Source organism: Balaenoptera physalus (genome assembly GCF_965194825.1).
Source record: "Balaenoptera physalus genome assembly, chromosome: 20".
Classification (NCBI taxonomy): Eukaryota; Metazoa; Chordata; class Mammalia; order Artiodactyla; family Balaenopteridae; genus Balaenoptera; species Balaenoptera physalus.
This window is the reverse complement of record NC_138901.1, coordinates 59,750,202-59,777,778: the sequence shown is the minus strand read 5'-3', so window position 1 is coordinate 59,777,778 and position 27,577 is coordinate 59,750,202. Positions and strand designations below refer to the sequence as shown.

Sequence of the window (27,577 nt, the reverse complement as noted above, 5' to 3'; positions counted from 1 at the left end):
ACAACAGGGGCCTTCTTCTGATGGCCAACCACTTAGGAACATTTGAGGGAATGCATGATATGAGACAGGATTTGTTTAAGAAATTAGATTCCAATGGCTCTTTGACAGATTACATTGTAAGACACAAGAAACAAAAGAAAATTGGTATAACCCTGCAACCATTTCTCCCAGCCATTCATCTCTTTGGGTTTTGATGATGAAAGGACTATGGGTTGGAGAGGAAAAGAAAGTAGAGGAAAAGGAAGAGGTGATAAACAGAAAGAGAGAAGAGGAGATTCAGGGGATTCCTGTATCAATGAGAGGAAGCGCCAAACTGCAGCTGGGGATGTGAACTTCCACTGGAGAACTCGGCTGGGCTTCCGGTGAGGCAGGAAAGACAGGGCCGGGCCTTAGGCAGAGGGCGATGTCACCTCCTTGTTTTGCTTTTTAATGAGGCCATGATGCATGGAGGAATGGCATCTAAAAGAGAAACTGTAGCATCTGAACAAGAAACTCTGGCCATGAAAACCGCAGAGCATGTGCAATAAAAATGCACAGGTTGCTGATGACTCTGTACGACCTTCCACGTGTGGTGCTTGACAAGTAAGGTAGAATTTAAGGGAAAACAGCTCTTAGAGTGCATGTATTGTGGCTTCAGGAGACGAATGGGCAGGACTGGGAGTTGATGCAACCCGGTGCCATCCAGGCCGCACCTCAACCCTCCCCCAATGAACATTCTATCCCTAATCAAAAAGACCCCACCCATTCAAAGGGCTAAAAATAGGATAAAAGGAGGATCAAAAAACCCTGTGGCGGGCCCCTCACTGTGAGGATGCCCGAACTCTTGAGTGTGTAGCTTTCACTTCTGCACTGAATAAACTGCTTCTTTGCTCTCTTTGCTCCTCAGTGTGTGTGTGTGTTTTTTCCTTTGTGTTTTGTGTTCCTCGCCCAAACTCTTTTGGATGAGTCCAACAAGAACCTGGACCTCTGATAAAGCTTTCTGGGTATCACCGGCACTGTTCTCTGGAGAACAGTGTGTGGTCTGCAGACCGTGACTGTGGTCCTCCAGTCCTCTGGAAAGGGGCCGCCCCCACTGCCTCCGAGCCCCCCGAAGGCAGGAGGACCGGAAGGACGTCGCTCACCTGGGCGGAGGTGCTGCGGAGCTTCAGCAGCCCGTTCTCCAGCCGCTCCATCTTGCACTTGAGCTCCCTTCCGTTCCTGCACAGCAGGCTCTGGTAGAGTCTGATGAACTCCAGGAATGATTTGGGGGTTGTGTAGTTGTAGCGCTGCTCATTGCTCAGATAGGACTGGGAGGTGTGGCTGACACTTGTGTGGACAAAAGCCATGAACTTGCTAATCGATGGCTTGACTGTGGGCTGGAATCAAAGGGCAGGAAATAAAGAGGTCATCTGGCCATGAAGACGGCAGGTGACTGCCCACCCAGCTTGTTGCCTCACCACATGGAAAGCTGTGCTCCAACAACCTGGAGTTGCCGGATGTGGGGTTCCTTGTACCCAGAGGTGGAGAGGAGCTTGAGGGGTGTCTCCTTTGCCCTCTCACCTCAATGTCCTCCGTGTTCTGCAGGAAGCGGAAGCTGACGGACTCCAGGGCTTGCTGCGGCCACTCATGGAACCAGTCGATGGCTGTGCAGTTCACGATGGCGGGGAACTTCCTGCTGCGGACTCTCAGCTTGGTCCCCACCGGGGAGAAACAGAGAGTGACCTGAGAAGGCAGAAGGGTGGGGAGAACCAAGAAGGTATCCAAGATGTACTTACAGAGAGACAGACGGCCTTGGATTCTTTATTTCCCAGGAAATTGGGAAGCATATCAACAGAGACAAAAATCTGTAAATGCTAGGCAGCCTTTCCAGCCAAGGGATTAGAAATGCTGGGACTTCAGGAGGCAAGAGGGAGGCCACTGCCCTTGAAGCATGTGAGAAGGGCATCCTTGCACAGGTGCTCAGGCTGAGAAGGGCCTTGCACCCTCACCACCCACTCCCAAGGCAATCAATAAGTACAGCTTATTGTGTGCAAAATATTCATAGAGGCTCCCATGGACCATCTCTGGTCCTGTCTACCCCGGGCAGCGAATCCTTGTACCTTCAGTTGTCGTCGGACCCGCTCTATAAAGAACTTCCAGCAGTTCTCTCTGTTGTCAACAAGACCTTGGCTCTTGACTTCGTTCCTCACATTGCTTATGATGTTTTCAACCTCATCATCAGAGTAGAGATCTGGGATCTCTCCTGGGAAGAATCGGAGCACAGATACTTAATTATTATTTTTTACCAGATTGGCAAAGTTCTGAAAGTTAGATAAACTAGTGCATTAATGAGGCAGTATATAATGGAAAAAAATCTTTAAAAATCTCAACTAAATATATAAAAATAAATATATGATGACCAATTAGAGTTTATCTTGGAAACGCAAGGATGGTTAAATATTAGAAAAATCTGGGCTTCCCTGGTGGCGCAGTTGTTGAGAATCTGCCTGCCTATGCAGGGGACATGGGTTCGAGCCCTGGTCTGGGAAGATCCCACATGCCGCGGGGCAACTGGGCCCGTGCGCCACAACTACTGAGCCTGCGCGTCTGGAGCCTGTGCTCCGCAACAAGAGAGGCCGCGACAGTGAGAGGCCCGCGCACCGCGATGAAGAGTGGCCCCCACTTGCCGCAACTAGAGAAAGCCCTCGCACAGAAACGAAGGCCCAACACAGCCAAAAATAAAAAAAAAATAAAAAAAAATAAAATAAAATTAAAAAATATTAGAAAAATCTATGAGAATAATTCACTACATTAATGAATTAAAGAAGTAAAACGATATGACCATCAAAACAGTTGCACAAAATTTCTGAAAATTTAGTTTGAGATTTCTTTTAACCAGATCATAGGTATCTGTCGCAGACCCAAAGCAAACATCATATCTGTTTACCGGTGAAATACTAAAATATTCTCTTTTGAATTAAGAACAAGACAAGCATGACTGCTATTCATGTTTTCTATTCAACATTATACAGATGTCCTAGGCTAACAATTCAAGGAAAAGAAATGAAATTTATATGGATAGTTAAGGAAATAATAAAACTATTATCATCAAAATCTAATTTTCTAAATAGGAAATCTAAGAGAATATACACATAAACAATAAGAACTTGTAAGTGTGTTAAACAACAAGCTTGCTGGATACAAAATCAATATTGGAAATAAAATGGCACTTTTGTACTTCAGGAAAAAAAAAAAAAAAAGAGTTACTTTATTTAGAATACCAGCAAAAAAGTTATTTAGAATAACCAGTTGTTTAGAATACCAGCAAAAGTTATTTAGAATACCAGCAAAACCTATAAGACAGGCAGTAATAAATATATAAAAAGATGTGCAAGATCTTGATGTAAAAACTATAACATATTACTGAAGGGCATAAATAAAACCTAAAATAAATGGAGAGAAATACTCTGCTCATGGGTGGACGACTCAGTATTACCAGTATCACAAAGATGCAGTTTCCCCCCAAAAAAATCAAATGGGTTTCATTATCAATCCTGACAATCATGTTCTAAAATTTATATGGAAGAGCAAAGGGTAAAGAATGGCAGTGATACTTGTGAAGAACGGGAAGAAGGGATTTGTTCTATCAGAAATCAAGTCTCCTTATAAAGCTATGTTAGTTAAAACAATGTGAAATTGGTACTTGGGTAAGTAAATAGAACAGTAAGTGAAACACCTAGAAACGGACCCAGATGTAAACAGGAAATTCATATTCAAAATCAGTATGCTAAAAAATGATGAACAAATCAATAAGTGATGTTAGGATAATTCAGTACTAATATCAAAAAATAAAATTAGAATTCCATGCAAAAATACATTCCAGGTAGATTAAAGACATGAATATGAAACAGTAATATTTTATAGATAAAATACAAAAGATTATTTTTATGGTGTTGGATAGGACACAATTTCTGAAATAGAGCACAAAAAGCACAAAACATAAAAAGACTAAGTTTTGCAACATTTAAATGAAATCAGCATGACAAAATTCAGATACACACTTCAAAAAAGACATTTATGACCTACATGATGAACAAAGCGTTAGTATCCAGAATATACAAAGGACTCTTACAAATCCATAAGAAAAAGAAAGAATCAAAGAGCAAAAGGGCAAACTATATAAAAAGGCAACTAACATAAGGTGAATAGCCAATAAACACTTGAAAAGATGCTCCAATGTCACAAGTAAGAAGGGAAAGAACAAAAATGAGATTCCATTTTATATCCTTTGGCAAAAACTGGTATGTCAGATAAACCGAGTGTTGGTGAGGTTAGGAGGAAACAGGTACTCAAGCAGAGAATAAATCTGTACAACTACTCGGGAGGGCAACTGGCACTTTTTAGTAAACTTGAAATGCACATACTAGACAATTTAACAATCTATGTTTTGGGCACCTGTTGCAAAGCAACTCTGCTTGTACACATCAGATGTTTCTGTTTTGCAACATTGTTCATAATTGCATGGGTGTTTGTTTTATTGCTTTCTGTATCCCAACATGTTTTGTAAAGAAATATAGAAAAACATAAAGGAAAAAGTAAATGTGGGTGGTAAGAATGTGAAAACTGTGAGGGAGAGTCAGAAATTGAAAGAGGGGATAGAATAAAGCAAAATTCTGAATTAAGAACCAGCTGGTGGGCCCCTAGCTCACATGGAAGAGTTGGCCTTGGAAAGAAAGAATGAAGAAAACTGCAAAGAAATGCAGACAGACTGGGAGCTATAAAGGTAGTTGTGAGGCCAATAGTGAATGGCATTAAGTTTTCTCAAGGAGAGAAATGAGCTTAAGGGATGTAAGAATGAAGGAAGCACTGGTACAGTTAAATCTTGGAAACACTGGATAGGAGGTAAAGATGAATGTGGTTCACTCCAGGATATTCTGTGGCTATCAGAAAAGCTCTTTCCTATTTCCAGGACAAGGCTTTTTAGGTAGGTGTTGAAGCTACGTGGACCTGAAGTCATATACAAGCTCCCCTTTGAAGCTCCGCACACCCACGTGCTTCTTCCTTCCTCCATAACCAACAAAGAAATGTTAGCATCGTAGAAATGTTAGAGCTGGAAGAAGCCACGGGAGCCACTACCTGTACTGTTTCCTTGTGGACTTGGGTGAGGTCCTCCAAGGTGGGTGGTGTGGCAAATGGCCTCTAACTAATCTGAGTGATGGGAATTGTGATTCTTTTCACCACTGAAGCTGCTGCACTTCCTTGAACTACTGTATCTGGAGGAAACTCAACTTTCCAACAGATTTCTGGCCTTCATAGTCTGACAACACTAATCCAGCCAAGAGTTGGGTTAGAGTTTTATACTAATTAAACTTAATTGTTTAAATGGGAAAAATGAAAAAATGAATTATCATGAAAATGATCATTTACTTTCTTCCCTTAATTGGACAAGCTTGATTTAATTTCCATTCATTAAGATATTTCATAGCATGCATACAAAATACCCGGTGCTATAAACTTGTCAAAATCAAGGTCTTACTAGTGGAAGAATCCATTTCAGCCTTATTTGATAAAAATAGGGGGTCAGAGAAAACAGCTAGAAAAATGAAATGATATTTAGCATGTGTTGGGAGTTAAGGAGTTCAGGGAAGTTTTAAAAAGAGAAATACTCAAATGGAATTGATGTGAGCCATACTCATACTTCTGGGGCTGACTGCCTACAGTGGTCTGAATTCCTTCCTCCTTTGCCCCTCTGATAATCTGCATTTTCTTATCTATAAGTACGTTAGAGTCCTCCAGTGAGAACCTGAATTCCCTTTGGTCTTAGAATATTTGTAATAATAGAGTCTGCATTCTTCACCTTTCTATGTTTTGAAATATGTAGGATTTATGTCCTTTGAGGAGGCAAAGTATGATCTATAGGCTAAATCTGGCCCTCTGTCTCTGCCTGCAAGCTAAGCATGGTTTTTACAATTTTTAATGGTTGAAAAAATTAAAATAATACTATTTAATGACACATGAAAATGACATGACATTCAAATTTTGTTGTTCATAAATAAAGTTTTACTGATCACAGCTACACTCATTCATTTAGATACTGTCTATGCCTATTTGTCCAATACAATGACAGAGCTGAGTAGTTGTGACAGAGGCTGTATGGTCTGCAAAGCTGAAAATATTTACTTTCTGACCCTTTATAGAAAAAGTGTGCTCGCCCTAGTTTATATGATACCTTTAAGTGCCAAGATATTGAAAACACCCAGGCCTTTTAGAGCCTTTTTCCATGTTCTTAAGACGCGGGTATTTGTCACACACACAATTCCCAAGATCCCTTAAGAAGAAGATCACCAGATGGAATTGAGCACCTCTGAATTGGGAGCAAAGTTTGCATTTGCAGGTTTGTTCCTCCAGTTTCTCCTGACAACATTCCTGTCACTTATTGTGCGATGTAGGTAGTCATGCTGAAAGCAGGAGACTGAACTGCCAGAGGGGATTTTGTGATGTGAACAGAGGCAGAGGCTACTTAAATATTTGAAGAGTTTCCTCTCGTGACCTAAAGTTGGGAAGCCCTATTTCTGCTGCCTAGTGCAGAATGGCTTCCTGCGGTCCTTAACATGTCCTGATATTTTGCAAGTCAGACTCATCATCACCTTCTCTGTGTGGTCTGGGGCTCTCAGAGGCCACACTGCTTTGAGATAATTTAAGATGGTTTGGTTAGTTGGAGCTTGGTAATAAAAAAGGCAAAGCTGAGGGTTATTCTCCGTGAACCAGTTAGCGTCACAATGGCTTAAGGGCTTTGACCCCACACAGGAATAACATTTTTCAGCAACATTACCCTGGTCTCAAGGGGGAAAAAACAGGGAGTGTGGTGACTATCTCAGGACCCCTGGCCCTCTCTCTGCATGGCTGGAAACTTTCTCAAAGCACGTGTTCGACAGTAATATCTAATATGTAAGATGACACATCATTCTCATGATTATGACACACCTTGGTTCAACGAATACCTCTTGAATGCTAATTATGGGACAGGAGATGCGTTCAGTGCTGACAATGTAAATGGTGAAAATAACAGTCTTTACAGAGGGTTATAATTATATCAGTGTTGTTTTATTTCCTAAGCTGGGCAGTAGGTATTTAATCCTTACCTTTTGTATCTCTGGATTATTTCATAACAAAAAATGAACCAACAACAGACAACACAGTCTCTGCCTTTCATAAGTTTACAATGTCATTTCAGTACAATGGTGGTGTGTGCAACCACTGAATGTTAGAGAAACACAGAGGGATGTTTCTCATTCCTCGTGGTGACAGTGGATTAGTGAAGATTTCCCAGAGAGATAACACCCAAGATAAGTCTTGTACTATGGGTAGAAGTTAATCCAGATAAAGAAGGAGAAGGGCATGAGGTTCAAAAGGAACAGTGTGAGTCAGTAAGGAGGCAGTACAGTGTGTTATTTCAAGGAGGTGGGAATTACTAGATCATAATGGGGAGGTAAGCTAGTAAGAAAGGAAGGAAGCAGGTCAAAGGCAGCTGGTTTTTTGTTTTTTGTTTTGTTTTTTCTGTATAAAACAGCTTATCGTGCATTCAGTTAGGAACTGATGAAGGAATTATAGTTTGATAGACCTTTTTGGAAGCAGGGAGGAGAATGGATGGGGGTGGGCCTCCCTGAGAGGTAGGGAGGTGAGTTAAGAAGTGTCTGCAATGTAAGCTTTTATATGTAGAATGGATAAACAAGAAGGTCCTACTCTATAGCACAGAGAACTATATTCAATATCCTATGATAAACCATAATGGAAAAGAATATATATAACTGGATCACTTTGCTGTATAGCAGTAATTAACACACATTGTAAATCAACTATACTTCAATAAAATAAAAAAAAAGGAAGTGTCTGCATTTGTTGAAGCAAAAGATGAAAAGATCAGTGGTAGTCATGACAGAGAAGAACGGATTCAGAAATAGTTAGGGGGTAAAATTGGTGGCAACTGATTATCTCTTGGACGTAGGTGGTGAGGGAGAGGTTAGTAATGTAGGAGAATGCACAGAGACATAGTCTCAAGTAACTTGTATGAGAATTTAGTACCACATGAAGAAAAGAAAAGCTGTTACTCAAGCATCTTTTTGCATTATGCTCTGGGCATTTCTGTGTGGCAGCTGGAAGCAACCAGGTGCTGGTTTAAATTTCCATGGTTTATGGTTTGGGGATGCATCTGGTAAACAGATCCCCTGAGACCACAAAGTATGCTTAGGAGATCTGATGCATGCTTGATGGCTTCTCTTTTGTCATCTTTGCCATCTTTGCCACTTCTCTTTTGCCACTTTATCTTTTTTCCTTTCAGGGAAACTGGGCCAGAATATAACTTGTGTAAAGCATAGATGGCCTATCAGGAAATCCAGTTCTAGATGCTCATGGGAGGAGAACAATCCAATGCCAAGACTGCTACAAATATTTCTAGACTCCACATTCTCATGTGATGTGTACAGATCACTAACATGTCAATCCTGCATCTAATCCTAAAGCACCTGGAAGATGAGAGGATCTTTTCATGTTTTACATTCCAAGAGGAGATTTGGCCCAGATGTAATAAGGACAGTCTGTTTCAGAGATGGAGAGACATATGGCTTTACAAGAGAGGGGACTCAACTGGTTATCAGCTCTTCCAGTAGACCACATAGAGGCTACTGATTGGAACATGCAAGCTTAATAAATGGTTCTGAAGGTACAAATAGATGCAAAGTGATCTAGTCTGAGCCAGGGAAGAGAAATGTTAATTTTGGAGTGAACACTTAAGCCTTTTGAAAAGCAAAAAGGAAATCCCAACGTAAGATCCCAAAGTAAAATGAAGTATGAAATCTGGCAGAGTAAGGAGAGGAAAAGACACCACACCTGGAGCAGACTAGGTCTTCTTAGCTGGGACTGCAGTAAAATGGGCTTTCTGGAATGCTGGAAACCTGGAGGCAGGTGTGCTGTACCAAAAAACCAGGAAAGGATTCTATTTTCTCCCTTTAGATTAGGATGGGCCCGTGCTGATGCTGAGTTTGGTTGAAGGAGGACCAAGAGAGAACAAATGTTGTGAGAGTTTTTTAAATACCTGCTTTTGATGGCCAGTGTACATTCTTCAGGAATTATTATACAGGGCAACAAGGACATAGCAAGAATTGAACTTTTCAGACTCAGCAAGGGCCAACATTTCATGCATAGTTTCACCAGAAGCTTCATGAGCCCCATTAAGGACTCTGGTAGCCAAAGAAAGTGACTGAAAGATAGGCTTCATTCACTCTGATTTAGGTGGCCACCCTGCTTCTTATACAATTATGTGGCTTTTGCTAATTGAATCAGAAACTTGGTTTAATTTTTTAACTTTGAGTGGAGGATTTCTTACTGTCAGTCTGCAACCAATCTAAGATGCAAGTGGCATCATGATGGGTTCTGAAATGTTTGGGTGGTGTCAGAGGTGGGATTTATGTGCTGAATTACCAATATAGTTTGATTCTGGAAATGGTGTCAGGAAACCAAGGGATGAAACAATGAGCTAAAGAAGTGTGGGAGGAAAGCAGATAGCCTATGGCATGAGATCATGAGGTCACTGAGGAAGGTGTTTTGGGGGAGTGTTGAATCAGTGGAATTCGCTCACTGTACCTTATCTTCAACCTAATAGGTTTTGTAGATAACTAGAGAGGGATGAGCTAATGACAGGGTAGCCCAATGTATAGTTTCCTAGTCTCTACTGTGCTATCCAAGAATGCAGTGATGGCACAACCCCATGAAAAACTAAGTGGATGAGGAGACTCTGAGGAATCTGTGTAGCTCGGCCTGCACTGGCAGTCAGTTAATTTCTAGCCAGAAGTTATCTGACAGGGAGAATTAGAACTCAGATATGCTCAATTCTCCCTGTCAAAATGGTTTAAGATTAAAGGGATGAAGATTAGAAAAGTATTACTTTTAATTGTAGCTCCATTTTAACGTGTGTGTAAATCCTGTTTTTGTATCGAAGCCTTAAAAATGTGAGTTTGAAATTCCATGACTTTGGAGCACACTGATTGCATTAAGTTTTCACTGGGCAGGGCTTCAGAAATTCCTTTGAACTTGAAACAAGTTGTTTTCTAAATGAAAAACTAAAAATACTTAATTGAGGAATAAAATTTCAATTGGTAAAAGTGTAACGTCGTTTGTGTCTCAGACATTATTATAGGAGAAGGTGACCTGGCTGGATTGGAGCCAAATGAGATACAGGGTGAGGCTGGCAACATGCCTGGCACCTCCAAAGCTATAAGTCTTTGGAAGCACAATTTTACCTTTTTTGATTGTTTTAGAAATTAGACTTTAGGGCGCAGCTTCAAGGTGGGAGGACAGTTGGACCCGTCTCTCATTATTTGGTAAAATAACAAAAGGTGAGGCAGTGCTGTAGGTGAAATACTGTTGTAGAAGGTGGTGGGATGTTAAAAAGACAGTATTTAAGAAAAGGACAATTTGTTGGATTGGAGGAGAAAAGGTATAAGAGTTAGTAGGCAAATTCCTGGATATAAAACTAACTTAAATAGGGCAGGCTGGGAAAGGAACGAGAGTGTGGGATCGGTGTTATGGCTGGAGCCATCAGTCCCAACCTGATGGGACTCTGGTCCTCATCAGCAGGAAGTCGAAGGTTGCTCACAGAGCCTGCTGGTGCATGGTCTGGACCAAAGACCAGCGGCTCGTCATGGAAGTGATAGTAAAATGGCCTGGGGTACAAGGCCACAAAATTTGAAGCAGTCAACGATTCTGAAGCAGTAAAGTTCCTAGAGATTGCATGGAAAGAGCCATCCTGAAATATATTATATATGACATGGAATGCACTTTGGAGAAGTATATTGTGATCATGGTCCTCTGACTTCATAAACTAAAGAGTATTTAGTCAGAGAGCCAGGAGGTGAACTGTAGAGAAACAGGCTTTCTGAAATGCTGGAAATCTGGAAGCAGAAACTTTGTTCAGAACATCTGTGCACTGACTATTTTATTAGCCCAGATAAGAGGTGGTTTTATAGATGCTAAATTTGGGTTAAGAGTCAGGAAATCATATTCTCTTAATTAATATAAATATATATACACCCCAAATTTCTGAAAATGCATAATTTTTATACTATATTGTTTTATCTTCTTGGGTATATATACATATATATATATATCTTGTGTATGTTTATGTATATTTATATATACATATATGTGTATACATAAACTTTTTTTTCTAGAATGGTTGGCATAAGTCCTGAATCTCTAAATAAATAAGGGCAGCAAAGTATCAAGAACTGAACTTTCCACTGAAGTCCTATCTTGCACTGATAGTGTCACAGGGAAGTTGAGACGGCCTTTGTCAAGTTCTTTGTAATCTAAGAAAACCATCCTCTGTTCCTGCTTCTACTTTGCTTCCATAAAGTTCTGAATCCTTGATTAATTAAATTGGCAACCTAACCTTGCCCTCTTGGGTAAGTTTTGTGTGTGCATGTACTCTGTGTGTGTATCTTGCTGCTAATACCTTACCTCCCTGAAATACTGAACACATTCCAGTTTCTCTCTGTCTTGGGTGTGGGGAGGGAACAGCACCTTCTCTCTGGACTCAGCAGATCTGCAGGCCCTAACCTACTTTCCTCCTATTGTCATATCTAGTCCCAATAAGAAAGCCGTAAGACTACTGTCTGTTTTGCATGTAAGGAGAATAAAAGACAGCAGGCCCAGCAGCAATCCTAGAAGGACCTTGATGAACCAGTTCTCCGCTGTGTCAGTTTTCTCCCTCATTTCTATGACCTCACTCTTCTGACCTTGAACAAAATCTCCACCTTGGAATGACTCCAACTCCAGCAGGAATTTGTCAGAGACATTCAAGTGCAAAGAGTCTCTTACCAGATGCCAAGAGGTCATTAATGAGCACAAGGAACTCCTCATCAGCTACTTGGGCGTCTGTCATGAGAAACACGGTGCTGAGATTCTTTACCCCGGCTTTCAGGCACAAGCTGGCCAGGTCCGCCTGCAGAAACAACGTCAGAGATCTCTGAGAAGAGGGCTTTCTTGATAAGAGACCAGCAACGGGAGGGAGGGAGGAGTGCTACCTTGCACTCACAGGCCGGAAAATATGCCTCGTTCCCAGGCCTCGATCCCAATAGGGGTGGGCAAGTAGAATAAATAGTGATGATCTTTAATTCATACAACCACTGTGGCTCCTGAATTAGCTTCTAGAGCTCCTGCTTTGTGCAAACAGGTAACAGCTTTCCAAAGGACAGAGATGGTCCCCTGTTCATCTGTGTTACTTATATCATCATACAAATGAATGACTTGCCCCAGGAGGCAAGTGATTGCTCTTGGTCCTGACAGAAGAGTCATGTACTTGGGCCTCCTGGCCTGAGGGATGAATATATCATATAGTAGCAGAGTCTTATGTTCTTATGGCTAGCTCCAGCAAAGACTTTTGCTGTTAAAAAATATATTGGGGAACGTACACACACACACTCACACATACGCACACACAATCATTTGGTAGGAAATTACATCCATTCAAAACTATAGGTAGATGAAGTTTGGGGCTAGAATGCCAGGCCCTGAATTTTTCCAGCTTGGTCACTCTTGGTTCCTTTGAGGCATCCCTTTCCCGAAGCTCAGCCATTGGTCCGTAATCTTAGTCATCTCTCTCTCACACGACTCAAAGCTCATTCTCTATCAGCCTCATACATTTCCTTATAGCAGAGCTTCCTTTGTGTCCAAATAATTCCCCTTTGACGTTAATAAACTTCCTTTTAGATCAGTGGTTCTCAACCAACGCATTTACGGAATCACCTAAGACAGTGTTTCCCAGCTCTCCTTAGAATCACCTGGGGTTACTTTCAACCGTCCTGATGCCCAGGCCAATCCCCAGAACAGTTAAGTCGGGATTTCTGGGGGGTGGGATGCAGGCATCACTATTATTTGAAGGGGATTCCAGTATATGGCCAAGGTTGAGAGCCAGTGTCTTAGATCATTCTGTAAATGCATGATTCTCATGAGCACTATCTTGTCTTTTCTTTTTTGGAAGCACTAAAGATTGACCTGATGTGAAGCCAGAGTATGACCTTAGATTCAGCCAATCGCAAGAGGCTGAGCTGTGGTTTCAGAGCAGCAGTGAGCGCCACCAGCTGAGATTATGAAGTCGGGTGGGCAGGTCTGGCTCCGTGCAGGCTGGAATTCTCCCAGGGACAGCAAGAGCAGCATCCTGATGGAAATGACCTCATGACTCCCTACTGGGCCTCTATTGTTGGCCATGGATCAAAACAGGGGGCTGGACAAAGTGACCTCTGAGGGTCGTATTTAATGCCTTTCTCCACTTTCAGGGCGTGCACTGTGGCTCCTAAGTGCCTTATGTCTCCAACCAGGCAATGTCCCTGAAGGTCCCAGCGGCTGGTGGTTACTGAACCCATCCTTTAAAATATGCAATTCTTATAAAACTTGGGCAAACTGTCAGTATTCCTTCCGTCTGCTAGGGCTGCTGGAGAGCTGTGTGCTGAGTGTGATGTAGATGTGCTTCCGATCTGGGTGAGAGCTGAGGCTCTACAGATGCACCTAAAGCAGCTGAGGTTTCCCAGATGCAGACCTTGGGAAGGTCGGTGTTCTCAGGGTCTAAGCACCTCCAGTCACCAGCCCAGAGTCTAAGAAGAAGGTGGACAGATGATTAAGGGGAGATTCTGGGCGAGGGAGCTGAAGAGCTAATGCAGGCTGACAGGGAGTCGTGGGCAGCTGAGGAGAGACTGAGCCTCCCCCCCGCCGCAGCTGCCCGGCCCCCTACCTTGAAGTCAGGAATCTGGTAGCCTCTCTGCAGCGTGATCTGGAATACATCCATGGAGCTGATGAAAGCCGCGAGCCTTGTCAGACTCTGCTTGCCGCTGCCCCCTACGCCGACCAGCAGAGCGTTTCCCCGCGGGCACTCCAAGATGCGATTGATGTGGCAGCTGAGAGAGGGAAGCAGAGGCACAGGGCTTTGATCAGACTTCCCTCCGTGAGGAGCAGGTGTGATGGTCCGGGTGAGGACTGGAGCCCTCCTTGAAGGCACATCCTGGGCTGAGCTTGGGAAGAGGGAGTTAAATTGCCCCCAAACCTGGCCTCACCTCTTGCCTGAGTGGTCTGGGGTCGCCATGCTCTGCTTTAAGCCAAAGCCTCTGGTGAAGCAGTGGTGGTGGAGGAAGAGCCCAGGGCAGCCAGGCAGGATTGGAGGGCATGTGTGATGGTGACGGGAGGGACCTGGGTTTATAGGTCTAATTATGGCCACAGGATAAGCTCCTAGTAAGACACTTTTCACGACTTTTGATAAATACTGAAAACCTGGCCCCCAGAATGGTGGCATCAATTTCTTCTTAGGTAGAAGTGATCAAAAATTGACTCTATTATATTGGAGGGTGAGAATATGTTAGACTGTGCTAGTCGAATTTGAAAGTTAAGCCGGTGTATTTGGGGATAACATAACCAGTGATGAAGCCGCTGTGGAGGGCTTGTATGTCACTAAATTTATGTAGTGACATTTTATTCCCCTAAATACTCAGAAGGTATTTACTGACTACTTTTAGCTCTTTTTGTGATTTTACTTTTTCGTTTATAATTATTTAGTTGTGATACTCTGTCTTGTATCAGACAGGTGCACACTTCTCTTGCTCCCTTATTAAACAAACCATGGTTTCTAGACATCTGAAGAGTGTGTATACGCAGTTTGTTTTCTCTGTAGTGCTAGCACATTAAAGGCATTCAAGAAATTTTTGTTAAATGTAAGCAGGACACCCCAGACCTGATACTCAGCATCATACTTGAGGTGAGGTAGGTGCAAGGAATCATCTGCTTTGTGTCTACATGAGATGGTGCCTGGCTACAATGATAGAAGGAGAAAATATGGTGCTAAGATATCCGGGCCCTCTCTTCAGATTCAAAAAAAGAGGGGGCAGGAATGAATTACTGAGGAGAGAGGCAGGCATGGGGGAGGAGAAGTCCAAGGAGGTTCTGCGGGCCGCCCTACACCCAGCTCTATTCTGGAAGGCCTGAGCTCAGCTTAGCATGGTCCATGCTATTCAATACCTAAATGGAAACGCATCATTAGTGCTGAAGTTTCCAAAGAAGGGATGGTTAAGCCTGCAACTGTCAGCACTGGATTCCAGCTGGGGATTCATTAACAACCTCTGACGAGGGCAAAGGACTCTGCATTTAAATTACAAAATCTAAAAAGAAGATCAATATTCTAAAGGATTCCTGGGCCAGAAAACCAAGGCAGTCTGAGTTAAGCCACTTACTGAGTTTCTGGGAGATCAAAAACAAAAGCTGAAAATGTACCACAGCACAGCTGGAGGAAGCTGGCTTACTGAAGACTAAACACACACACACACACACACACACACGCATGCACGCGCGCACACGAGAACCAATAAGATGCACAAAAGAAGGGGCACAAGAGAAGTACATCTGAAGTTCCTTTTTTTGTTAATAAACGTGAAGTGATTCTAAGAGAAAAAAGAGGAGGCAGAAAAACACAGGTGGGAATGAAAAAAACAAAGAAAAAGGTAGACGGAGATTATGCCAAAAGCAGGGGGAAAGATCTAGTGTGAAGCTTTCAGAAAAAGCAGAACGAGAATGTGCTGAAATGGTGAAGGAAGTCAGTAGGAGAGCAAGTGGTGCTTTTGGGGAAAGAAAACAACAGCGGAAAGACGAACACCGTGGACCGCTCAGTACGTGCGAAGCACTGGTCCTGCGGCATTCTCATCATCCTCACTTCCCGGAGGAGGAAACTGAGGCTTGGGGAGGTTGTGTCCTTCGCAGAGCACCACCGCCAGTTACTGGCAGAAGGAGGATGTGAACTTGGGCTTGGCCCTTGGGGCTCCGGGGAGAGCGCGTACAGACTCGTCGGGCACCGTGTGGAGTGGCGCTGCCGACAGCTTAGTCACCTGCGCTTCTCACTGGGCTGTTGGGCATTCCGTTTTCTGGAATAGGAGGGGAACGCTTCTGCTTTCTCTGCGGGTAGAAGCAACAAAGAGGATCACGGAGCCCCCAGGAGGGGAGGGAAGGGCAGTGCAAGAAGGAAGTCATGGGACATTGATATTTTAAAACAAACGTACAGGAAATTGTACATCCAGATACATTTTATTCTTCCAAATTGTCCCCCTCAAGGCAGTTCATTATTCCAGTTATTTTGCCATTGCTAATGCAGCTCAGGTTTCTCTTTGGAAACTATCTTCAGAGTCTGGTTAGGAACCTCAGGAGAAAAGCCAGTTTTCATAGTCTTATTTTTTCCCTAAGAACAATATTAGCCAGTTTGATCACCCATGCTGGAAACCACATTGACTGAATCACTTGCTATTCTCCCAAATTACATTTACCCTGAAAAGACAAAGATTTTCTTCAATTCCAAGACTATGACACAGGCTCTGGTAGCTCTTAGAGAGGAGGGAAAATACTCCCTGAAGTTTCACCAGATTAGTGAACAAACACCCTAAAACCCTTATTACTGACCATCTACCATGCACCAGACGCTGTCCAAGGTACTGGGGATTCAGCAGTGAGCAAGAGAGTCTGCGTGTTCAAGGAGCTTACACTGGATTAGGGGAATGTATGAAGCATTGTAGTGTGATGGTCCTGAGCAGACACTCTGCATGAGTGCAGGCTTTGGCTTACCTCTTCCTGGGGTGTGTGCGATGCTGGGCAACTTCCCTCATCTCTCCGGGTATCAGTTCCCTTATTTATAACATAGGGATAATAGTAGACCTGACTCTCTTCAAGGTGTTTGTGAAGCCCGAGAGAATTGATGCAGGCAGAACACTGTGCACCAGCCCGTGGTGAGCTGTGTTGAGTGCGGGTCTCACATGTCAGATCCAATGCCGCCTCCTCGGTGAAGCCTCCCTCGCCACCCTATTTACAACTGCACTTACCTCCCAGGACTCTCTATCCCTTTTACCTTTCTGTTTTCCTCTGTATCATTTATCCTATATGATGTGCTAAGAAATTTTACTGAGTACCAGCTATGTTCCAGACACTGTCCTAGGTATTGGGGATCTAGCAGTGAATAAGACAAAGATCCCTACACTCATACTAAGACCATCTAATCAATAAATAGGTGTTGGATGGATGGACGGATGGCTGTAAACAAATTAATAGAGTGATTAATCATGACAAATGTAGCAGGGGAGTCAAATAATATAAGGTAAGGACCCAGCAGTGACAACCGACTTTAGCCAGAGGTTGGTCTGTGGTGACTTTGATAAGAGCTTCTTTGTTCAAGTGGTAAGAAATGGACCAAGGAACAGATGAGAAGCAAGAAAGTATTAAAAGTAAAGGCAACCCTTCTGATGAGTTTTTCTTTGAATAGGAGCTGAGAAACAGGGGTAGGGGGTGAAAGGGATATAAGAGTCAAGGAATAGTTTATTCTTTTTTTGATAAATGATAACACGGCAAGTTTGTATGCTGATATATATGATCCAGAAATGAATGAACTGATGACGGGGGAGAGGGAAGAGAAGGAAAGAGAAAAGAGGAGAGAGGGAATTCCCTGGCAGTCCAGTGGTTAGGACTTGGTGCTTTCACTGCTGAGGGTGTGGGTTCAACCCCTAGTCAGGGAACTAAGATCCCACAAGTGGTGAGGCACAGCCCCCCAAAAAAAGAAGAGAGAGAAGAGGAAGGGAAGGATCATTGCAGGAGGGAGTAAAGTCACTGAGAAGGTGATAGGAGATGGGAACCAGGGCACACGTGGAGGGTTTGGCCTCAGGTAGGCACAGGGATGGTTCCTTAGCTGAAATAGTACAGAAGGCAGGACTTGTGGGTGGGATACAGAGAGGCTGTTCGATTTGATGGCAGGGAGATGAGAGAATTGTCTTCTGGCTGCTTTCATTATCTCAGTGAAATTGTGCTCATTAATTGGGAATAAAGAGAGGGGAGAGATGTTAGAAGCTTGAGAAGAGGAGAGAAACGTGTGATGCAGTCATCACACAAAGGGGAAGACAGCAATCTGCCCAGGGTCATAGAGGAGAGTTTCTAGCAAAGTTGACGGCCCACTTGATATTTGTGGCTGAAAATTGCAAGAAAATCAAGTCAACATGATGATGGTTTTTCTTCAATAATCTCCACATGTTTAGGGGCAGGTGTGGAAAGAGAAGACAGTGAGGTTTAGCTAGAGTAGAGCTTTGTCACATGGATGCAATGACAGGAAAGTCAGGGGAGCTTGTACTGGGTGATGGAGTCTATGGTGGTCGAGGAAAGTAAAGACATGGTGGACAGAAGGATAAAGGAGCTTGAGAAAGTAGGTGCTTCCATGAAATGAAGTCTTGATGAAGTTTGAGAATAGCTGGAATATATTTACTTGCGACAAAATGGATGGACCTTGAGGGCATTATGCTAAGTGAAATAAGACAGAGAACGGTAAATACTGTATGATCTGCCTTATACGTGGAATCTAATAAAACCAAACACACAGAAACAGAGGTCAGATTTGTGGTTGCCAGAGGTGGGTGGAGGAATTAGGTGAAGGCCTCAAAAAGCACGAACTTCCAGTTATAAGATAAATAAGTTCTGGAGACGTAATGTACAACATGATGACTGTAATGAACAATACTCTATTGTGTATTTGAGAGTTGATCTGAAAGACGCTCATAACAAGGAAAATACCTACATGAGGTGATGGTTGTTAGCTAACCTTATGGTGGTAACATTTTGCAATATATACTTAAATCTTTATGTTTTACACCTTAAACTTATACAATGTTATATGTCAATTGTATCTCAGTAAAACTGGGAAATGAGCATAGCTGGAATAAAAACTAGAGCAGGTTAGTGGAGGGGTAGGAGAGACAAATGAGTGGCATGTTTGAATTTGAGATTTTGGATGTGGGTTCATTATTGATGATAGAACTTCTAGGGCAGGAACACGTGAGTGAGTGGCTGAGGTGGGATGGAAGGAACATCGCTGGAGCTAAGGAGGCCAAGGAACAGAAAGACCAGGTGACACACCGATGCCAGGAACGAAGAAAGGGGTGGCTGAGGAGAGAAAGTGGTCCAAGCACTGAGGCAGGTGGTAAATGATGGAGAGCAACGGGATGTCAGCAGATGACACTGACAAGGAGGGGTGATGAGTAGGGATGTCCAGGTACTTGTGCTTCAGAAGAACTGGGGTTCGTGAAAGATAAAAGGAGAAATGGTTTAAATATGCCATTGGTGTGGGGTGCGGGAGAAGGAGGGTCCATACCTCTCTCTAGGCCCTGGGGTGCATAGAGTGGGGAAGAAAAAAACTGCTTTCCTCAATGCAGGGTTCAGTTAGGTTTCAGTTAGAATTCATCAGGGTGGAAGTTCAGAGAAGTTGAAGATAAAGTGGATTTTGCTGTTGGAGACTCTGGGCAGCAGGGGGCAGGGTGGAGAGATTTTAGAAGGCAGGAGGGGTGGTAAATGCACCTCAGATTGGGGAATATACAGAGCAGTACAGGATTAGCATCAGTGTGAGTATAAACTATCTGGGAGGCTTGGTGACTACTCTCCATGGTTCACTTGATAGCAGCAAGACTTAAAAAGATAGTTAATTTTTGAAATATGTGCACTTAAAACCTTCAATCTCATTGGACTAGTATGAGTTGGGAATGCAGGTCCTGAGCTGCTCTGGTGCCTTATTTTATGATCTCCCATTTTCCCTTGGTGTCACCATGATCAGGCCCAGGACTGTAAATGGCAGACAAGGAAATAAATCCAGTTCCTCCCGAGTTCATCACGATACTGCCCTGGCTACGGCCAGTGGCAGAAGCCACAGCTGCTGCTCTACCAGCCGCCATCTAGACCTTCATGGCAGAAGCAGTAGCTGCTTTCCCGGTTTCATCAAAGTGTCCTCAAATGCCCAAATGAGAGCCCTGACGCTGGGAAGAGGAGACAGCTGAGGAAAGGCACGATGAGAAGCACACTTACACGTGGCGTACCGCGTCCTCGAAGAGAACCAGGTCCATCACTGTGTTGACTTCGTTGTGGTTCTCCAGGGCCTCCACCAGAGTCTGGGTCAAAAGTTCCCACGATTGTACAGCCATGTACTTGGGCTCCCCGATACCATTTGCAAAATGGCAATACATGTTCAGGCTTTGGGTCTGTTCCACTGTCTCTTCGAGATCCTGGTGATGAGACACAGGGACAGGGACCCTCCTTAGTGACTCTCAGTTCTGGTTCCACACAGAGTTGGAGACACCTCATTTGCATTTTCTCTCTGAGCATGCTCTAAAAATTATCAGTGCTGCTTCCAACACTTCCTTTTTTCTTGAGAAGCCCTTAAAACGTGGATGTTTAACATTCATTTATGACCTCTGAGAAGTCACAGATGATGCTGGTTATTCCTTGTGGGCTGAGGATGGGAAATGGAAGGTGGGAGGTGCCCTTCCCTCACGTGCAGTAAGAGCCCTGTCCGAGCAGGGCAGTGGAGGGGACACACGGGTGCATTTCCCTCCGCAGGGGCTCTTTCACCAGGACTGGGTTCCACCAGTCCTTGGCCCAACGGCCTCACCTCCCCCACATCCATTCAGACAGGTCTTGCTTCCCAACACGTAGCAGTGTCATAGAACATCCTTTTCTGTTTCCTGTGAGACTGCACACTATAGGTTGCCAGCCCCAACGTTATAGGCTCAACCCAGAGGGCTTGGTTTCTGAAAAATGTGCCATGAGCCGTCCTTAGGTGACTGATTCGTTTATGGGGACAATGATAATATTAAAACATTGACAGTAGAATCCCCATTTATAAAACATTTTTAAAGATTTGGGCTTACTGTGTGCCAGCCCTCGCCCACAGGACAAACCTTAACATGTTTAATAAATACCCAGTAAAACTCAATTGACTTAAAAGATAGGGGTCTATGTCTCTTCACTACCAGTCTATCCTTTAAGTTTCGAAGAGGCAGCTAATTTTTTTTTTTTAATTCAGAAAGGAACTATTTACTTATCAAACGCAAATGTTCGAGACTTCAGGAGGTGGAGATTGTAGAGGAAGTAAGTCCAAGAAAGAATAGGTTTGCTAATGCGCAAGTAGGAATTTATGCCAGCATGAACAACTGTCCCCACCTGCTGTTCTTTTCTCAGGTTCAGAATGGAGGATCCACCTGGGAAGGGGGAAATCAGCATGCCGTTCAACAGCAGAGGCACTACCCAGGGCATACATCACTGTAGGGTTAGCCTGTGAGCCCAAGGGGACAAGATGCATCAAACCTAATGGAGGGAGGGAAAGTGAGGGTGACAGTAACATCTACAAGAAGCCAGGACTGCTGCTTGGTTGTAAGAAGAAACAAGTAGGAAGAGTTAAATATCAAAGAGTTATTATATTTTGAAGGTGGTTTCAGGGCCATAGAAAACCTTTAAACTACGCTGGCTTTGCTAGATAGTAACAACAAATGTCCAGACATTTGGATAAGATTTAATGTGATGCAGGAGAGCCATTCTTGCTGGTTGAGGAAAACATGTGGGAAAGGGATATGGGAATACATCTACCCAGTTTGAAAATGGGCTAATATACTGGGAAGCTGTCCTGATAGCAGTCAATTTACACTAACGATCTGGCAGAAGAACAATGAAAGTGCAGTTCTGAAAAGCCTGGTCTACAAAGACTCTCTGATGAACAAAACAAGGCTCTGATTTTATGATCACAGCCAGATGTGTAGAAGGAAGAGAGAAAACCAACCCACCCAGTGCATCAAAGATTTCTTAATAGTGATGTTGTATCACATAATGGCCACAAATAAGAGAACTTTAAGCTTTTAACGGTGGAAACAGGACTGTATCAATTCCGTGTTGGAAATTTGGCAACTTTTCTCTTTTTTATTGAAGTATAGTTGATTTACAATGTTGTGTTAATTACTGCTGTACAGCAAAGTCATTCAGTTATATATATACATATATATATATATATATATACACACACACACATATATATATATACACACACATTCTTTTTTTAAAATAATCTTTTCCCTTATGGTTTATCATAGAATAGTGAATATAGCTCTCTGTGTTGTACAGTAGGACCTTGTTGTTTATCCATTCTATATATAATAGTTTGCATCCGCTAATCCCAAACTCCCAATCCACCCCTCCCCCAACCCTCTCCTTGGCAAACTCAAGTCTGTTCTCTACGTCCATGATTCTGTTTCTGTTTCATAGATAGGTTCATTTGTGTCATATTTTAGATTCCACATATAAGTGATATCATATGGTATTTGTTTTTCTCTTTCTGACTGACTTCACTTAGTATGATAATCTCTAGTTCCATCCACGTTGCTTCAAGTGGCATTATTTCATTCTTTTTTATGGCTGAGTATCAGCAACTTTTCTTTAATACCAATACAAAGAATTGGTGTAGCCAGGGTGCTTCAGGTTGGCATTTTAAATGTTGTTGGGGAAGGATGATGGCAGTATTAATTATATCTAGGTCTATGATCAAAAGGATGTGTTCTTAGTAGACAGACCCACGTAGGAACTGCTGTTTCAAAGACTGAATGTTGTTATGCTAAAGTGCTAGCTCAGACCAACTTAAGAAGACAGTCAGGGCTCATGTGCAGAGCTAACAATGAACACACAAATTGGCAAATTCTACGATGCTCACGGAGAGGCAGCTATGATGTGAGAGTGCTGAACATCAGGCCATTTAAAAAGGATGGGACGAGTGGAGGAATTTAGGGTGTTTGGACTAGTAAAGAGAAGACCGAGATAAGTTACTTAAAATGCTGCCCAAACATTCAAAAGGCTGTCATATCGGTTGGAATAAACTGTATATATCTTCAGAGGTGGACCCAGAATCTTATCAGGAAAAAATATGGAGCTAAACCTAACAAGGTGAGCATAGGGACAGCGTGGTATATTTAAATACAAGATTTGATTATTCTAAGTTCAAGAGAGGACAGATAAGCAGTATGTGTGGAAAAACTGGTGCTCTGTTCAACAGAAAGCTGTTAGTTGTGGGGTAATTTTGACGCTAAGAAATGTCATAAGATCTTAGGCTGTGTTAACGTATCTGTGCTTCCCTGGGCATATTCTATTAATCATTCATTCTTCAAATTATTAGTAGGTTTTATGTAGGGAAAAGAGTTTTAGGGTCCAATATGTTTGGGAAATGATGCATGAATCAGGCTTATTCAAGATTTTCAGGGCTTTAATGTGCTGAATGTACTGTATATTTCCAAGAGAGGGCTATAATATGAAGTACTTTCTCCTATATACTGCACAATGGAATACTACTCAGCCATGAGAAAGAATGAAGTAATGCCACTTGCACCAACATGGATGGAACTAGAGATTATCATACTAAGTGAAGTAAGTCAGAAAGAGAAAGACAAATACCATATGGTATCACTTATATGTGGAATCTAAAATATGATACAAATGAACTTACTTAACAAAACAGAAACAGACTCACAGACATAGGGAACAGACTTGTGGTTGCCAAGGGGGAGGGTGGTGGGGAGGGATGGATTGAGAGTTTGGGATTAGCAGATGCAAACTATTATATATAGGATGGATAAACAGTAAGGTCCTACTGTATAGCACAGGGAACTATGTTCAATATCCTGTGATAAACCATAGTAGAAAAGAATATAAAAAACTGAATCACTTTGCTGTACTGCAAAAATTAACACAACATTGTAAATCAACTATACTTCAATTAAAAAAATTAAAAACAATAAAATGTTATGGGGATAAAAAAAATATGAAGTACTTTCTCAACTTATTTCATCATGGATACCTTCTTTCCAAGGAGTGTATTGTGGTACAACTGTTTAGCAAGACACATTTTGGCAAACACAGTAACAAAAATTATAGTATATAAGAAGAGGGGAATGATGATCTTGATTTTGGTCAGACCCCACTTGGGTTGTGTGATGAAAGTCAGACACCATGATTTCAGAGGGGAGAACTGATGGAAGAGTAATAAAGATGATGTCAAATTGCTTTGGGTTTGGAAATAAGTCTTGTCAGAAATGGCTAACAGAACAGAGGCTCTTTGGCCTGGAAAAGCGAAGACCCAGGAAGGACAAGATAAATGGTCTTAAAATATTTGAAGGTTTGTCATGCAGACCTAGGATTAGTAGACAGGGAAATGAATTTCAGATAATTATTTAAATAAATCTCCAGTCTTTAAAGTTGTTCCAAAGGTTCCAAATTTCAAAATCGTTCTAAATTTCCAGCCATTAGACATTCCAAAGTGGCTGTCTTTGGAAAGAGAGTATAGTGTATTTCCAAGGATGCTGGTGCATTATCTGGGATGACCAATCTGAGAAATGGTACTGAGAGGCATTAATATAGGACGAGGATTGGATCAGATGGTCTGCACAGACCTCACAACACCGAGATTCTATGATTAATTTGTGTCTCTTCTTGCTCCAGCATTTTTCACTTAGGCAAAATAATGACAGATTTTATTTCCTTATCTAATCCTGATCTTCTTCAATTTATGGGTTAGATTTTTATCATTTGGGTGATCACTTGCATAATTATCATTATTTTTCAAATGTAAATATAAATTCACAGGGCAATACTCACATCAAAAATTTTCTTGATCACTTCTGCTTGGATCTTATCAAAAAGATCAAGATCCTTCTCTTCCACCATCTTATCCCGATAAACCCGATTTGATTCATGCAGATAGAGCTTTACTAGGTCCTGTGTGGATTTTACACATTCCACAGAGGAGAAGAGAATGCCCTTTAAGGAGAATAAACAGCAACAAAAAATAACATCAATAGCAATTTAAAACTACAACACTTAAAACAATTGATAGAAGCCAGTATGTGACAGGTACTGAACTAGATGTTTGGCCAGAAAAAGCTCATTTAACCATCCATGATGCTACAAAGTGATTTTTACAATAGTCATTTTGTATAATGTGAAGGTTGGGATTCAGAAAGACAGAAAGCACGCCCAATGTCATAAGGTAAGTGGCCTTAGTTCAAAACCACACAGTTTTGAAACCAGGTCTGTCTGACCTGAGAGCCCGGAATTTCAACCACTACTTTCCAAATCACCACAGTGAGAGGCGAGGCTGCTTCTCTGCTGTATTTCTATTCTACAAGCACCCTTTGAAAACTAATCTGGGTGATGATTGCTTATGTAAAATCAGAACGATGACATAGGGCTGGAATGAATATAGCTAACCTTCGCAGGCCAGTAATCCATTTATTCATCTCTAGTAAGTTCTCCTTCTTATATACCTCAGGGATCGTTCCAAATATTTACTCTTCAAATTTCTGTCACCTCTCTGTTACTATTAGCCAGTGTCCTATCCCTCTTTTTCAAGGAAGAATGGAGACCACTGAGATTAGAGCCTCTCGACGACTTCAAATCCTATAACTTCAAGCTTATCGACACCTTGTTTGCCCTCATTGCTTTCTTTCTTGTCTTACAAGAAAAGGGGTCCTTTAATTGTTCCTCATTACGGACAGAATAATGCTCAGATTCATCCGCATGGCGTAAAGATCTGGACATAATAAGACTACCAATCTGCTTCCTCATCACACTTGCCATCACTTCCCATAAAATCTAGACTTCAGTTTCACAACTGCAAATTATTTTCTAACCCTGAATACTTTTGTGCCCCCATGCCTTCCGCTTTACTTCCTCGGCTCGCCTTTCAAGATCTAGCTCCACTGCTCTCTCGTTGCTGAAGCATTCCAGGGCATCTCCTCTCCTGTCCAACAACATCCCTCTGATGTGCCCCACATAACCCTTTATATATAAATCTCTATTAATATAGAAGAACTGTAAGTTTCTAAAATTATTTTTCTTTGTACAGGTTTGCTTCTTCCAGGTCATGTTGAATGCCTCTAAATTTTGGAAATAAAGCCATATACTTCCAAATACCCCATGGGTTAAAGAAGGAATCATAGGGAAAATTAAGAAATATTATGAAATGAATGAAAAAAAAATATAACACATAAAAGCCTGCATGATGCAGTGAATGGTACAATTAGAGATAAATTTATAGCCTTAAGATAAACATTTCAGAAGAGGTGAAAGGCTGACAATTAATGATCTAAGTAGCCATGTCAAGAAGTTAGAAAAACAAGAATAAACTTATCCCAATCCCAGAGTAAGTAGGAAGAAAGAGATTATAAAGAAAAGAGCAAATTTTAATAATATAAAAAACATATCAAATAGAGATAACCAATAAAGTCAAACACATAATATTGGTATACTTTTCTCTTCTTTTTCCATTTCTTTTGAAAAGACTAGCACAATTGATAACTCCCTGGTAGGGTTGATAGAAGATAGAAAGAGAAAAACAGAAAAGACACACATAGCCAGAATAAAAAGGAGAACATATATCAGATAAAACAGATACTTAAAAGATAACAACAGGATACTATAAATAATTTTGTGCCAATAAATTAGAAACTGATGACACACATCTTACCACAACTGATACATAAAGAAATAGAAAATGTGAATTGTCTAATATGTATTAAAGAAACTGAATTTATAATTTAGTCTTTCACAAAGAAAACTCCAGATGATTTCATCATTAAATTCTTCTGACATTTAAGAAAGGCACAATACAGTGTTTTAAAAAATCTTCCAGAGAGTAGAAAAAGAGGAAACGTTTCCCAATGCATTTTTTATGAGGACTTCATAACCTTAGAATACTAGAAGAAAGAGAAATTACAGGAAAATCTTATTAATATAGGTGTAAATGTTATATAGAAAAAAACAGTGAATGAAATCCAGAAAATAAAATAAGTTCACCATGTAACAACTAAGTTGGGTTGATTACAGGAATGCAAGGTTGATTTAACATTCAAAAATAATCAATGTAATTTATCCCATTTCCAGAAAAAATGGAGAAAAAAATGGATATAATTATTTCAACAGATATAGAAAAATCATTTAAGTTTCAACAAATACTCATGATAAAAAAAAAACTCTTGGTAAACTATAAACAGAAAAAAATTTTCTTAAACAACTGGTGAAGAGCATCCACAAAAATCTATAGTAAGCATCACACTTAATGGCCAACTATTAAAAGCTTTCCCTTAAAATTAGGAACGCTGCAAAATGCCAGTCTCACCTCTTCTCTTCCTTGTAGTGGCAGCTGTAGCCAGCACAGTAAGAAAAAGTAATTAGAAGATTTAAGGGTTGGAAAGAAAGAAATTGTTACTATGATTCATTTTTACCAATGACATGATTGTATATATAAGTACAAATGTTATATTGAACAAAGACACAAAAGGATATTTACCATATGATTCCATTTATATAAAGTCCTCAAATAGGCCAAAATAACTTATGGTGTTAGAAGTCCAGACAGTAATTAGCTCTGGAAGGAGGAGAAAAGAGTGAATGGAAGAAAGAAAAAGGAGGAGTTCCATGGATGCTGGGAATGTTGTACTTCTTGATCTGAGTTGTGGTTACATAGCTGTGATGACTTTGTGACAATTAACCAAGCTCTATGCTTATGGCCTGTGTGCTTTTCTACTTGGATGCTATACTTTAATAAAAGTTTACTTTAGAAAAAGAAAGAAATCTCATTAGGTCCCTTTGGGCCCACCCACACATACATCTCGGCCCCTGTCTCCTTCCCGGGTCTCCTAGGTACCAGCCCTGTGCGAGGTGCAGACGGCGGGAAGAAGCCCTGCCGGGAGTGCTGACTCCGGGA

General features: G+C 41.7%; 1 protein-coding gene across 1 annotated transcript in view; it reads right to left on the bottom strand.

Moving 5' to 3' along the window:
• DNAH9 (dynein axonemal heavy chain 9) overlaps positions 1-27,577 on the bottom strand; it is a 310,542-nt gene that overhangs the window by 98,120 nt on the left and 184,845 nt on the right. Inside the window, exons 42-48 of the mRNA XM_082440696.1 lie at positions 24,469-24,630; positions 19,867-20,063; positions 13,742-13,904; positions 11,833-11,956; positions 2,079-2,221; positions 1,540-1,701; positions 1,122-1,355 (exon numbers count right to left, since the gene is read on the bottom strand). Coding sequence (XP_082296822.1) covers positions 1,122-1,355; positions 1,540-1,701; positions 2,079-2,221; positions 11,833-11,956; positions 13,742-13,904; positions 19,867-20,063; positions 24,469-24,630 — 1,185 coding nt within the window. The remainder of the gene's footprint in view (positions 1-1,121; positions 1,356-1,539; positions 1,702-2,078; positions 2,222-11,832; positions 11,957-13,741; positions 13,905-19,866; positions 20,064-24,468; positions 24,631-27,577) is intronic.